General features: G+C 44.9%; 1 protein-coding gene across 1 annotated transcript; it reads left to right on the forward strand.

The window, feature by feature from the left end:
- Positions 1–7,176: 7,176 nt before the first annotated feature.
- Positions 7,177–11,003, forward strand: LOC147001371 (CMRF-35-like molecule 4). The gene is made up of 4 exons (XM_085829214.1): positions 7,177–7,425; positions 7,920–8,258; positions 9,401–9,509; positions 10,769–11,003. The coding sequence occupies exons 1-4, from the start codon at positions 7,365–7,367 to the stop codon at positions 10,914–10,916; spliced, it is 657 nt and encodes a 218-aa protein (XP_085685340.1). The 5' UTR covers positions 7,177–7,364; the 3' UTR covers positions 10,917–11,003.
- Positions 11,004–15,487: the final 4,484 nt, after the last annotated feature.

Below are 15,487 nucleotides of genomic sequence, written 5' to 3' on the forward strand. Positions count from 1 at the left end.
CCTGGCGTTACCCTGTACTGGGGCATATAAAGTTTGCATGTCCAATGGGCCTCTCTTTACAGTGATGTCCAACTAGGCCGTCTTTTGATACATATGCAGCTAGAGTCAAGAGCTCTCCAGGGTACTGGTTAGTTCATAATGTTGTTGCACCTACAGGGTTGCAGATCTCTTTAGCTCCTTGGATACTTTTTCTAGCTCCTCCATTGGGAGCCCTGTGCTCCATCCAATAGCTGACTGTGAGCATCCACTTATGTGTTTGCTAGGCCCCGGCCTAGTCTCACAAGAGACAGCTATATCAGGGTCCTTTCAGCCAACGCTTGCTAGTGTATGCAATGGTTAGTTATTTTTCTTGTTAAAACAGTTGTAATTAGAAAGACTAAAAAGGTGTCAATAGTCAGATATGCATTTTTCATTTTTCTAAAATAAAAAATGAGTATCCATTTGTAATAATTGATTTAGTATAAGTCCTCGAGAATTAACACCAATGTGTGGAACAGGTAGAAACTGAGGATACTGAGAGAAAATCTTTACAATATGACATGCACATTTATTTATTTATTTATTTATTTATTTATTTATTTATTTTAAATACCAAATTATTATCTCAAGCCATTATTATTTTGTTGATGTAAAGAATGAGATTATATGGCCAATTATTTTTGTATAAGATCCATAATCTACCTGGGATAGAAATCTAGCGTGGCATTGCCTTAAGAGGTTTTTTCCAGGCAATCTTCAACATTTTAAAACACCATCTACAGCACATAATTTAATTATCTGTGCTGAATCAGGCGGAAACTCAAAAGAATAAACATGTGATCCAATTCACATATACTTTTCTCCCATAGAAGGGTTGTTTTTAAATACAGTAAATGGAATGCATGCATGCATGAATTTATAGAAGATACAAAAGCATGCATATAGGCAATTAACTTATTTTTAGGATGAGTATCAATTTTATTTAAAATGATAGTATGCAATAGGTCAAATATCAATATTCTGCAATAACCAATTGCTGTTGGAACAAGGAATTCTTAATTCTTAATTAGCACCACAGCAGCCTTGTAATAGGATGTTAAAACTTTGAGGTGAAGAAGAAGGATGATTTTCACATAATGTTTTTTCTTGCCAAAGAATAGCTGTGGACACATTTAATAACAATAACTAGAATATGTAGCTAATATTTGATTAGCACCAATTACAATCGATACCAATAGATTACAGAAGTTTCCTCTACTTTCTGTTAAAGCCTTTTTGGTTCTCACCAGTTAATTGGAATCTCACTTGATAGTACCTAACAAAGGCTTAGGTTCTCCTGTGGTGAGTTTAAGGTGAGGTCTTAGCCAATTAACATCTCCTGGAAGCTTTTGAAAATAAAATTTTGAAGCAAATTTGTACCACAATTGTCTAGTATAACTAAAATCCTAAATATTAAAAAAGATATTGCCTCTGAATCTTATGAAGCAACAATTACTCCCCAGAACTTTAAACTTCCCTTTAGAGGCATTAGCTAATAAAATATTTTCCACCGAGGAAACAATATACACTGAAAGATTCAAAGTCTTAGCTTCTTGTATTGAAGCCTGGACAATGAAATTTTCTTACATAATGTAAGACTATATTAGCCATAACTAGGGGCAAAACCCTTTAAAGGTCACCAGTTCATTAGAAGCTAACTCTTTACAATTAACAGGATGTAAAGGAAAAAATAATCTTTCAAATCTATAATAAATTTATATGAAGTAGGCAAGCTATCTTGTTCTAGAAATTGATTGACCTTTTATAAATCTTGAATTTAGACTTTATTATGAACAACACCTGGGTAGATCTGAAAAAAATTGTTGTTTAGCTAAAAAGAAATCCCCCTGAAGGCAGGGAGGGGTGAAGTTTCAAGAACTTCCCTAGGCGTAGTCTGCAAAACACAAGAAACATTGCACAAGCTTCCCTGAGGCTGCTCTAAGCTTTGTATCAACCCAAATATATATATTTTCCAATCTGAGCATCTTGGCCCTCCTACAATGAGGACAGATTCCAGGGGAACAATTCAACTGTCTGTCCATGCCTCTGATTTTGGACAATCTTTCTTAAGATGCCTTATACCTTAAACATTTTTTATAACCTTTTATGGTCCTGCAAGGCCACAACCATAGCCAAACTGATTGTGTGAGCATCTAATTTCTGCACAAAGATGAATATATCTAGTTAACTCTGCCTTGCTTTGTATGGCTGAATGGCCAAAGTGAGCAGCATTAGTGCTATCATAAGATGACTACTCTTGTAATAATCTTAATTAACAATATATGGGTGAGTTTAAAATCTTAAGCTTTCGATCAAATTGCAAACTGCAGTCAATGGGACACTGACAATTTTAACCATAAATTTTAAGTTTCCGTTGCAATATTAGAATATATCTATAACTTTTGGAAAGCAAGACTCAATTTTAAACAATATATTCTCCTTAAAATCAGTACTAGAAACATCACTATCATGGAAACTCACTCCTGGACTCTGGCGTTCTCTCTAACCCATACATTAATTTTCCATTCCCACGTTAGTCTAGTGTATGGATCCACGTACTCTCTTTTAGTATTATCCTATTATAAGTGCCTTTTAAGATTGAATTCTGACATAGCTAAAGCCTTCGCCAGTGTTCCAACAGTCCTAGAAAGTCCTTGAGCAAGACCAAGGGCTTGGAAATTCAGTAAGAATGTTGCTATCCAGTGACATTCAGAATTGCCTCTGGTACTACACTATCACTTTGAGTAAAAGCCAGGTCACTGCCCTACACAGGAATTTATCATCACCTAGAAAGAAGGAAGTTTCAGACCTAAGGAGAAACCAGAGTAGATACTTAGAACTATAGATAGCTGAGTTACACCCATACACACGTATTTACAATGGCCTAGGGGGAAGGAGGACTATACAATAGACTAAATAGGAACTATGGCAAGGGCATGAAGCCCTTGACCCTGGCTTCTAAGATTAAGTGAATCTTAGGTGGAGCCCTTGTTGATCCCAGTTGTTAACAATGAATTCTATGCCAGGTGGTTCCTGTCAGACCTTCTGTGTTTGCATTCCTCTGTTTTATCTAAGAATCTGGTAACCTCTTTGTACCTTGAGTGTGTCACCCAACTTCCTTATTGTCTTCTGTATAAAAAGTTTGATGCTCGATTTGACAAATTACATTCAGATTCTACACAACCTCTCCTGTGCGCATCTGTCTGTCAATTCGTCCCACGCTTTGCCCACCGGTGACTAGAGACCCGTTCCACGAAGACAAAGGGGCCCACAGGGTCTGCAGCAAAAACAGACATGGACACCAGAGAAAGTGCTGCATCTGAATGTAATTTCTCAAAGCGAGCACCAGACTTATAATACAGAAGGAAAACAAAGAAGGTAGGTGACACATCAGCCAAGGTACATTGACATTATCTGACACAAAACAAAAAATGCATACAAAAAGACTGGCAGGATCCAGGCAATGTTTACAATTGATATAAGATCAGCCCTATCAAAAGTCAGCTATTCACAGGAGCCACGTAAAAGGTCTGATGAAATGCTAGTCTATTGTTAAACCCACCAGAAGGGGTCCCTTAGTAAATATCTACCTATGCTATTCCTGTGGGCCTAGTGAAAAACATGCACCAGGGGAGTTCCATACTTCTAACCCTTTCATGAATAATATTACAGTTCTTCCTAAGACCACAACCCACCTTCTTTCTACTATTATGCAATGTAGGCTGCCATTCATGTCTGTAATGAGCATTCTAAGTATACTTTCCTAAGCTTTCCCTGAGATTTCTAGCTCCTATCCAGTAAAATACTGCAAGAAGCATGCAAGACCCTCCACACTATTGCAGGGACAAATTTGGAGCATTCGTGCTATGGGAATGCCATGGTTCCAGGAGGCTAAGTTTCTGTGAAACACTTTTGCCTCAGGACTGTGTCCAAGCTTTTGGGCCTGCCACGCAGTCTTCACTGGAGTGGGTGTGGCATCCTCCCCCCTTTAAATTTTTTAGAAGAAGTTCTAGAATGCCCCACCTTGGTCTCAGAAGAACTCTAAAAATGAGTGGAAACACAACAATTACTAATGAAATAATGCCAATAAGAATAGCAAGCAAGATAGCAAGATTATATACTAAACCCAATCTAAGGGGTTCAATGCACTGGGGCTTATACATGGCCATAAGAGGGTCACAGGAAATGGCTCATGTCATACAGGACTTTCTGCTACAACCATGTGTTTATAAATCTCTTTGTGACTCTATATAACTTATTATGCATTTTCCTTGTCTGCCCAAGGCTTATCTAACCAGTACAGCCCCTTGCAGAGCCACTGAATATCAGCGTGAGGTTCACTTGGCAATTCAGCTATGGACTATCACCAACACTCAGTCCCTTGTCTGCACTGAAGTGTTCAGCCCAGAGGGAATGTGGCATTGTGTTGTTCGGGTACAATGATTTACCACTTGGATGAGGTTCTGTGACTCTACCTGGAATGTGACTCCCCATTACTACGTCCCTCGCTTCTGGAACAGAGTGTTTGGACTGATCTCATTGCTGAGTTAGTTATGATTTGTGTGCTGTGTTATGAGTCAGGTCCTGTGCTGAGGAAATACCAGAGGTCAGAGGTCATCAATAGAACAGTCCTGAATGTGACACCCACATTCTCTGGTCTCCATTATCCACAGCTCAGGACAGGAGGTGAAGTGCTCCTGTGCCCCTTGGTTCAGAGCAGTATTGAGAATTCCCTGATGTCTGACTATTCCCTTTCTTAGGCACAGATACCCTAGTGCTCGGGCTGTCTCCTCTGGGGAAGCATGGAGACATTTGGGTGAGTTCTGACCAATGCTCCTTCCTCGTAGGGCCCTGACACACTCTTCCCAGGCCCATGACATTTTGACCTGGTTCAAATGTGAAAACAATTTCAAATCCAGAACAATGCATTAGGTCCTTTTGTTCAGCTTTGCTCTTCCTGGAGCTAGATCTCACCTGCTTGTGCAAAGGGGGCCTCCAGCCTCATGCCCATCTGCTTCAGCTGCCAGGGCACCACGATGAATTTGCCAGCATCAAATCCTCTAAAAATCCCACCATTTAGCAGATACCTGTAGGCATAGGCATGCTGATTCTGAATCTACCACCCACTTATGCTATTAGGACACACTGGGGCTTATTGGATACTGTGGTGGTTCAAATAAGAATGACTCCACAAACTGGCACAACCACCCCTAACCCCTGCTCATATATTCAAAAGCTTTGCCATCAGAGCACAACCACCCCTAACCCCTGCTCATATATTCAAAAGCTTTGCCATCAGAGCACAACCACCCCTAACCCCTGCTCATATATTCAAAAGCTTTGCCATCAGAGCACAACCACCCCTAACCCCTGCTCATATATTCAAAAGCTTTGCCATCAGAGAGGGGGACTGCTTGATAGGTTTTGAAGGATGAGGAGTTGTGGCCCTTTTTGGAGGAAGTGTATTACTGGGAGTGGGCTTAGAGGTTTCAAAAAGCTCACACAATTGATCATTTATCAATTCTCTCTCTGCACTGATCATTCTCTCCCTCTGACTTTCTCAGTCTCTCTCTCCTCCCGCTCATCTGTCATCTCTCCTCTCTTTCTCACCTCTCTCTGCCTTTCTCTCTCTGCCTGAAAATCAGGATGTCACTCTGCTGTCTCCAGGACCATACCTGCCATGTTTGCCACCATGCTGACCATGATAACAATGAACCAAGCCTCTGAAAGTGCAAGCCAGCCCTGGTTAAATGTTTTCTCTTATACTAGCTGCTGTGGTCATGGTGTGTCCTCACAGCAATAGACCAGTGATTAGACACAGATAGCAAGTGGTGATCATGCCTTAGAGTCCTGCAGTGAATACAAAAAGTGGTTTCTGAGCTCTTGTTGATCTGGTATTCTGTAGAGCATAAAGAAACAGTGGACATAGAAAAATGCAGGCAGATACCCTGATGGTCAATCAGTGAGAGGCAAGAAAATGACAGAGTGAGAGAACATCTGCATTCTGTGTTAGTAGGGAGAACATGTACATTCTGGGTCAATGGGGATTGGAAGTGAGTGTAATAAGGATTGTGCTCAGGATTGAACCCAGGAGAGTCCAAACCCAGCAAACCTTAAGTGTAAAGGTCTCCCCAAAATATCACCAAGCCTGCAGATATGGCTGTAGATCAGAGGGGTGGAGGTACCTCTATGGTCAGGTGGCTCACCAGGCTCTCAGACTCCCCCCTTTCCCTTCTTCCCCAACATGAAAGGGAAGTGGATGGCCAGCACTGGGAAACTGAGTCATCAGAAAGGAGAGGTCTGAGGTCATTCTTCCATTCTGCCACACAACACCTACCCCAAATCATGCCCATGTCTAGATATGGTGCCCAAAGACACAAGAAGACAGAGCTGCCATGCATGGTGGCTCCCATCTAGGTCTGGCATTCAAGGGATGGGAGATTTCTCTGAGTTGAAGGTTAGCTTCATCTAAATACTGCATTCGAGCCCAGGTTGGGCTGCAGTGTGAGATACTGTCTCAAATAATCAGGGCTGTGGATGCATCTTAGTTGGCAGAGAGCTCGTCTGGCATGCTTAGAGCCCTGGGTTCAATCCTGAGAACAGCATGGATGGGCTGTGGTGACAAACACCTTAAACTGCTGGACTCAGGAGTTGGAGGTAAGAGGATCAGTGCAAGGTCCTCCTTGGTTATAGAGGCCATCCTGGGCTAGAGATGCTGCCACAGACAAACAGCAACCCAAACAGAATAAGACAGAAGAAAAGAAAGCTGTGACCTACAGCTCTGTACCCTTTTGGAGGACACAGCACCCAGATAAACTCTGACTAAGGGATAAGGCCACAGCATGACCTTGACCAGCAGTATAAACCCAGAAACAGTTCTAGGGACGCCATGGACCAATAGTGCCCTATAATCTGAATTTTAGAAGGAGATGGTTCCTCTGTGGTCACAGAGCTAGAGCAACAAAAGGACAGCTTTGCAATCCACTCAGGAAGTGGTGTGTCACAGAGGGTGGATAACCTGACTGGAAATGGAAATGCTCCCCGGGGCTCTGGCAGGAGCAGGGAAGCCCTTGGGTAAGGGATAGGTGACAGATGGCACCCTCATTCCACAGCCGTGGTTGTCCCCACTTCTTCTGTCTGGTAGGAACCAAAGCCTCTGAGGCCTGGAACATCAACAGAGCCCTTCCTGCTACTGTTCATCTGGAGCCTCGCGTGAGAACCAGGGACCAGGAAGCAGAGGACAGAAAGGAGAACTAGGCAAGAGGACATTCTACTGTCTAGAATGAGACAGATCCTTCTCCAATCTGGGCCCTGATGTGGGCACAGGTGACAGCTGAGCTGAAGAAATGATTCCCAGAGTAATAAGATTGTGGCTACCTTCAGCTCTGCTCCTCTCTCAGGTCCCAGGTGAGCATGGGGCAGATGTGTTGGGTGTAAGCTTTGAAAGGGGAACTCCTGCTGTAAGTCTGACAGGGCCATGGGAGGGGAGCAGGAGGGGGATGGGAAGAGAGGAGTGGGGAGAATGGAGAGGGAGAGGGAGAGGCCAGCACAAGCAGAAGGGTCTAGAGAGAATCAGGAGGGTAGGGCTGGAATTGGGTGGGGCCCAGGACCATCAGCATCTGTCCCCAGGTGCTGCCAGGTTTCTGTGCACAATACAGTCATGTCTACCACCTGAGACAGATTCAGGACAACTGGGAGGGTCACCTGTGACAGTCAGTGCCATAACCACAGAATCTCTATTTATTTTATAATCTATGACCTCAGTCCTGACTCCTGCTCTTACAAAGCCTGTCTCCTTTCTCACTGTTTCCTCGAGACCAGAGGGTTTTTAAGAACTGACCAAAGGGAGGACTTACTCCCATCCAGCTGTCAGTGTGCAGAATTGAGGTTTGTATTTTCAGGCTGTGTCCCACTGCATGGCCCCAGTACTGTCACAGGCACTGTGGGGGAATCGCTCAGTGTGTCGTGTCAATATGAGGAGAAATTCAAGACTAAGAACAAATTCTGGTGCAGAGTGTCACTGAAGGGACTGTGCAAAGATATTGTCAAGACCAGCAGCTCAGAAGAAGCTAGGAATGGCCGACTGACCATCAGGGACCATCCAGACAACCTCACCTTCACAGTGACCTTTGAGAGCCTCACCCTGGAGGATGCAGACACCTACCTGTGTGTGGTGGAATTACCATTTTTCCATAAGTTTTTCATGATTGAGTTGTCTGTGGTTCCAAGTGAGGACCCAGGTAAGTCCCCATAATGAGCACTATAGCATCAGGACAGCTGAAAGCGGCAGGAATTTCTGGAGGAGGAATCAGCTCAGAGCCTGGGAGCACATTATGTGTGATGAGGGGCAGATAGGGACAGAGCAACAGCCAGGGGGGCATCCTGGAGTAACTGCTTCTTGTAAGGGGGAAGGTGCTGGTCTGTCAGGGGACACGGGGCAGAGAGAGCAGAGTGTGGCCAGTGGACAGAGATCTGTATCCTGTGGGAGTGAGCCATGGAAACCAGTTCATGGGTGTTCTGGGGGCTGAGCAGAGGTCAGTAGGGGACAGATGGTGACAGTGGTTTGTTCAGAGGGAGCTTTCACTGGTGACATGCCAGCTTTGCAGTTAGCTGTCTCTGACAGCCTATGACTGAGGCTGAAGGGGAAGCAGACCTGGTGTGTGGTTTCGCCTCAGGACGGTTGGGGTGGCAGCTCTGTCATGTGTGCAAGTGATCAGCTGATTTAGGAGGATCCACACACACACACACACACACACACACACACACACACACACACGATCCTTCCTTTGGTGGGAAATCAGCCCAAAACCAACCCATCGGCTGCTGATCAGGGTGGTGTATGTCTGAGATCTTAGCACTCAGGAGGTGGAGGCAGGAAGATCACAAGTTCAGGACAGCCAGGGCTATAAACTCCATATCAAGACCCTGTCTCAAAAAGTAAAAGAAAGAAAAGGAAGGAATGAAGGAAAGGAGGAAGAAATGGGGAGGGGAGGGAGAAAGGGAGAGAGAAAAAGAAGGATGGAGGGAAGGAGGGAGGAAGAAAGGAGAAAGGGAGAGAGAAAAAGAAGGATGGAGGGAAGGAGGGAGGAAGAAAGGAAGGAAAGGAAAAGGAGGAAAGAAGGGAAGGAGGAAAGTAGGAAGGGAGGGAAGGAGGGAGGGAGGAAGGAAGAGAAGGAAGAAGAAGAAAGGGAGAGAGAAAGAGAGGAGGGAGGAAGAATGGAAGAGAGGAAAGAAAAAGAGGAAGGGAGGAAGGAAATGAGGAAGGAAGGGAATGAGGAAGAGAGGAAGGGAGGGTAAAAGGGAGGGAAGGAGGGAGGAAGGAAGGAGGAAGCCCTTAGATACAGGCAGACTAACTAGTTCTGATCTATAATTTCATCTCCAGGACCAACACTAGAGACACCTGTGGTGTCCACCAGTCTGTCTACCAAGGGTCCCCTCCAAGGATCCATCACAGAGGGCCGCCATGAGCATCATGATCCCCAGGGCTTGAGGTGAGGTGCCCTGGTTCCTGACCTGGAGGTGTCCACCTCAGCCTTGTTGTCCCATTAAGAGAAGGGCAGGGCTACCAGAAGTGTGAGGTTGGGGTAAGGCACCTTGGTTCCTGACTTGAATGTGAGCCTTCTCCTCACAGCAGCTCAAGTAGGTATCATGGCCACATGTTCATGTCATACCTGGCTGGCTAGAACTTCTTGTACCCTGGGTTGTAGTCCAGGTAAGGAGGCCCTAGGTCACTGACCACGCTGGGCCTGCCTACGCTGAAGGTAGGGAGAGTTCAGGCTGAGGAGGAACCCAGGGAGTCAGAAGAGGAGAGCAGAATGAAAAGGGCTGGTGACATCCTGTCAAGCATGGCTCAGTCCTTCCCAGAATGTGCCTTCAACATAGTAGGACCAACTTGAAATACCAGAGCTGCTGAGATAGAGACAGGAGGATGCCTGTGACTCGCTGACTAGCCATCCTACTTGGCAAGCTGCAGGCTAGTGAGAGATTGTGTCACAAACAAGATAGATGGGCCAGGTGTGGTGACTCACACCTTGAATCCCAGCACTTGGGAGGCAGAGGCAGGTTAAGCTCTAGGAGTTTGGGACCACCCTGGACTACATAGCAAGTTCCATACTAGCCAGCCCTGCATAGCAAGACTTGTCTCAGAACAAACACAAAGTGGTGACTCTTGAGAAATGACCAAGGTTACCCTCTGATCTCCACATTCATGAACACGCATGTGCACCTGCATACACACACATGAGGAAACACACATACACACAATTAACTATGTAAAATAATTAAGCCACTGGGTGTGGTGGCACAAGCCACCGAGTATTTGGGAGGCAAAGGCAGATGGATCTCTATGAGTTCAAGGACATCTGGGTCTATATAATGAGTTCCAGGACAGATAGGGCTACATAACATAAAGTAATTAATTAATTAATTAATTAATTAATGCCGCCCAGGAGAACATGGGAGAGGTCTAGTTAGAACAGAGTTTGGTGTGGGTTGGGAAGGTTGTTCCTGCCTGGTTAGAGGGTATAGGGGGAGAGGCCCGTGGGTTTGGTCTGAAGACAGCAGGTCAGACCCACAGTTCACGGCTACTTCTTGGGCTCTCTATTAATCACACTGGTCATTCCGGCAGTCCTTGTCCTTGTCCTGGAACAGATCTTTGTGGACACAGACCTGGGTAAGAGACAGCCACATAGCACAGGGCATTATTGTCACCTTCTGGGAAGTGAGCTTACTGTGACTCTGTCCCTTACAGGTCTCTTCTGAGCAGCCCCCACTTCTGGGTCCTGGTGTCTCTGGAGTTGCCCCTGTTCCTGAGCATGCTTGGTGCCGTCCTCTGGGTGAACAGGCCTCAGAGGTGGTCTGGGAGAAGCAGCCCTCGGCCCTGTTATGAGAACCAATGAAGTCTGTTGACATCGAGGTCCTGTCCCTGGACACAGATCCTCCGGTGGCTGAGGACAGCCAGTAAATACATATTTCTTGAGAATGCTCTGAGACTTTTAGAAGATTCTTTGTGGTGTATCAAACACATAAATGAATTTACCAAATAAATACCTATATATTTAAATGACTTCAGTCTAGATAGATGGCTCAAAGGTTAAGAGTACTGGCTACTCTTTTAGAGGTCCTGAGTTAGATTCCCAGTAACCACAAGGTGGCTCACAACCATCTGTAAAGAGCTCTGATGCCCTCTTCTGGCATGCAGGTGTCCATTCAGATGGAACACCCATATACATAATTAGCTAACTGATTTTGCTGACTTGGGCTTGTGCAGGTAACCACAGCTGCTGTGAGCTCATGATTGAGAGACAAGGCCACACACAGAACACAGCATTCAGGGCACTCTCCTCCTCTAACTCTGGCTCTGGAATTCTTTCTTCTCCCTCCCTGCCTTAGGGTGGGATGAGGGTGTTATATAGGGCCAAGTACTGGATGGTCACTTACACCACAGCAGAAGGAAGCATTTCCAATGGAGGGTAGTGCCAATTAAAGGTATAGAGGTAAATATTGAGAAGGCAATTTGACAGCTTATCCGGTAAATATGTACACATTCCATAAGAAATACTCATGACACTGTGCCCTCCAGATTCAGTCATAGAAGGTGGGCTATACTGATGATCTCTCTGTCTGATGGCACATCCCTGCTTCCCAGCCACCTTGATGACAACCTGAACCTAGCATTTCATACCTGTTAAGTTTAAGTCTTTGCCACATGCATGCTCATGGGCTGGCCAAGGGTGTATTGCTTAGCTTCCCTGTGTCTGATTTTTATATAAACAGAGTTATAATTTTTTTCTATATAGGGTCTTACTGTGGAAGCCTGGTCCAGAATTCACTATATAGACCAGATTGGATTTGAACTTATAGAAATTCATTTCCACCACCATACCAGACCCAGTGTTACTTTTTTCCAACACTGTTCTAGAGTAACCCCAAAGCCTGGCACATACAACAAGCATTCTGCCACACAGGTGCACCCCACTGTACCCTCCTATCTGCCTGCCTTCCAGTCTACCTGTTTCTTCCTTTTCTCCCTCCCTCCCTCCCTCCCTCCCTCCCTCCCTCCCTCCCTCCCTCCCTCCCTCCCTCCCTCCCTCCTTCCTTCCTTCCTTCCTTCCTTCCTTCCTTCCTTCCCTCTTTTCTTCCTTTTTCTTTGGTTAACAGAGTCTCTTACTATATAGCCCAGGCTAGTTTCCAACCCCAATCCTCCTGCCTCTGTCTCCCTGGTTCTGGGATTATAGGCATGTTCTACCATGCCCGGTAACATGCTTCATTTCTAAGCCTCATGACTTCATCATATAACATTGTGTCTCTGAGATTCACACAGCTGATTTGTTGACGTTCTAACCTGCATCCTGCTGTGCTGCCCTCTGGTTGGTTATGTAAGTGCCCTATGACATCGGGTTTTTTTATACTGCGGTTAAACACTTTAGAGCCTCTTTTCCCTTCTCTTCTCCCTCCGTCCCTCTTTCTCCTCTTCCACCCTCCCCTAGCCTGCTTTTGTTATAAAGTAAAACACAGGCTGGGATTACACATATCACCACGGCCTGCTTTTTATGTGAGTTCAGCTGATCTGCCTCAGACCCTCAAGCTTGTACAGCAAGCCCTCTTCACTGAACTACTTCCACCACCTTATTTATATATAATCAGATAGATACAAATAGTTATAGCCATAGATACAGATAGAGATAGACATATAGATCGAGACATACAGAAGGAGATATATCTTTTGATAAATGGCTTTTAATTGTACTGTAGCAAATGAGTCAGTATTTCTCCTGTGACTTATGCCTTTGGCTTTCAATTAAGACATTATTATACCAAGACAAGCACATGATCACAATCCCAGCATATGAGAGGTAGAGGCAGGAGAATCTGGAGTTTCATCCTCAGCTACATAGTAAATTCCAGGTCATCTTAGACTACATACAACTCGGCCTCAAATATCAGTTAGGAGCTGGAGAGCAGGCTCAGCAGTTACAAGCTGCTCATCCAGGTTTGCACCACACAGCAGCTCACAGTGGTCTCTGACTCCATTTCTAGGGGATCCAACTTCCTCTTCTGCTCTGTCTGAGCTCTGCCAGGTGCAATATCATGCATGGAGACACAAACACTCAGGCACATAAAAATGAACAGGGATATTTTCAAAGAAAATAAGCAACCTAAGATGAAGAGGAAGAGGAGACTAGTAATAACAGCAGGAATAAGAGAAATGAGACCCTAAACATTAAATTGTTTTCCTCTATTGTAAACATTTTTGTTTTCAACTCCTCGCATTTTATTTTTAATGATTATTGAGTATAGTTATGAAGTGTGTGTGTGCTTGCATGCCACAGTTCATGCAGACCTTCGTGGAATCCGTTCTCTCCTTCCACATTCACGTGAGTTTTGAGCACTGAATTCAGGCCACCCATCCTGTGGAGCATCATCAACCACTGATCCAGCATGGTTCACACTGGTGCACTGCGGTCTGCTAGCTAGAGCTGTACTCTCGGGTCTTGGTGCACGGCTCTCTTCTTAGGTATCAGTAAGTGTCCATCAGCACTGGCTAGGTCCTCTGCTGCTCACATCTTAGGACGAGCCAATCAGTTCCTAAAAGGAAAATCAAGTATGGGCTGTAGAGAGGATGGTTCAATGGAGAGCAGTGGCTGATCAGGCAGAGCTGCTGAGTTCAGATCTCAGCACCCACCCCGGATGTCGCACAACCCAAGTCAAGGGATCAACTCCCCTTCAGCCTCTGTAAGCACTGCATTTATATGGTGCACAGACAGACAGACAGACAATACACTCACACATGAAGAATAAAATTAAACTTTTAAAAAAGAAAGAGAGGTTCTCTGAAAAGTGCACGCTGGGGCTTTGAGTTGAGCACATGTGTCAGTCGGTGTTTCTGTGGTTGTGAGGAGACACCACGACCAAAAGCAGCTCTGGGAGGAAAAGGTTTACTTGGTTGTTCCATCCACATCTCAGGTCAGCATCCAAAGCATTCAATACTGGAAGTCTGACAGGGCAGGGACCCGGGGGCAGGATCTGATGCAGAGGCCATGGGGGGCTGTCGCTTACTCTTCTGCTGTTCTGGCTTGATTAGGCTGTTGTCTTATAGAACCCAGGAGCACCAGCTCAGACCTGAAATGTGCTGGTCCCTCCCCCAAAAATCACTAAGGAAATGCCCTTTGCGTTTCTATCTGATGGAGGAGATTTAGTTGTTTGTTTGTTGTAGGTTTGCTTTTTTTTTTTTTAAGAGTCTCTCCATGTAGTCCTGGTAGCTGTCCTAGAACTCACCAAGATCCACCGGCCTCTGCCTCCTTAGTGCTGACATCAAAGATCTGTACCACTCTGCTGACATGGAAATGTTTCTCAACTGAGATTTCCTTCCCTCAGATGACTCTAGCTTTGGCCAAGTGGGCATAAAACCCAGGCAGCACAGAGCATCAAATGTATTGCTAGGATAATGTTTGAGTTAGCGTTTTCCGGCTGTGAACAGACACCATGGCCAAGGCAACTCTTACAAGGACAACATTTCTTTGGAGCTGGCTTACAGATTGAGAGGTTCGGTCCATTACCATCAATGTGGGAGCATGGCAGCATCCAGGCAGGCATGGTACAGGAGGAGCTGAGGGTTCTACATCTTCATCTGAAGGCTGCTAACAGAATACTGGCTTCTCATGAGCTAAAATGAGTGTCATGTTTCCCACACTCACAGTGACACACCTACTCCAACAGGGCCAAACCTTCTTACAGTGCACTGTCTGGTCCAAGCTTATACAAACCATCACAGATAACTTCCTTATCTATGAACATGAACTATAACCCCAATTATTTGGAAACTGTGAAAATATCTTGTAAGGTTTGGAGAGATGGGTCAGCTTCACTTTGAAGCCTGGTCTCCTGAGGTCAGTGTCCAGGACTTACGGTGGAAGCAGAGGACCAACTCCCAGAAGTTGTCCTCCAACTCCCATGTGCAATCTGTACTGCACCCCACACTCACAAACACATCACACAGCATACATGGTCCCAAGAAAGAAAACTTAAAGCAAACAATAAAAAGTTCCTTAATAAATTATTTCCTCTTTAGAACCTGTTTATGTGTTTCTTAAATTTGTTTTGAATGAATTATATTTTTAATTTGAGATGTTTAAAAGATTTGTTTTATTATAATTGTGTGTGTGTGTTGCTGTGACACAGAAACACATGTACTTGTATGTGAAATGCCCCTGGATAACGGAATAGGGTGATGGATCTCCCAGAGCTGAAGTCACAGGTGGTTGTGAGCCATCACTCGTGGGTTTGGAACCACACTTGGTCCTCTGACAGAGCAGTATGCACTCTGTCACTGAGCTGTTTCTCCAGTCCCTGACTTTATGGTTAATTATCTATATGTGTGTATGACTGTGTGTGTGTATACGCACGTGGATGCAGTTGTCTGTGAAGATCAGAGGTGGCTCTTATCCATAAGCCACCTCTCTAGCTCCTT

This window comes from Mus caroli, unplaced genomic scaffold, assembly GCF_978045245.1.
Source record: "Mus caroli unplaced genomic scaffold, Mus_caroli_1 scaffold_13, whole genome shotgun sequence".
NCBI lineage: Eukaryota > Metazoa > Chordata > Mammalia > Rodentia > Muridae > Mus > Mus caroli.

Excerpts from the sequence above, each read along its gene's own strand:
- LOC147001371 (XM_085829214.1), top strand. The coding sequence starts at position 7,365 with ATGATTCCCAGAGTAATAAGATTGTGGCTACCTTCAGCTCTGCTCCTC. Across the intron at positions 7,426-7,919 it reads GCTCCTCTCTCAGGTCCCAG|GCTGTGTCCCACTGCATGGC; the intron begins GTGAGCATGGGG and ends TTGTATTTTCAG. Across the intron at positions 9,510-10,768 it reads CATGATCCCCAGGGCTTGAG|GTCTCTTCTGAGCAGCCCCC; the intron begins GTGAGGTGCCCT and ends TGTCCCTTACAG.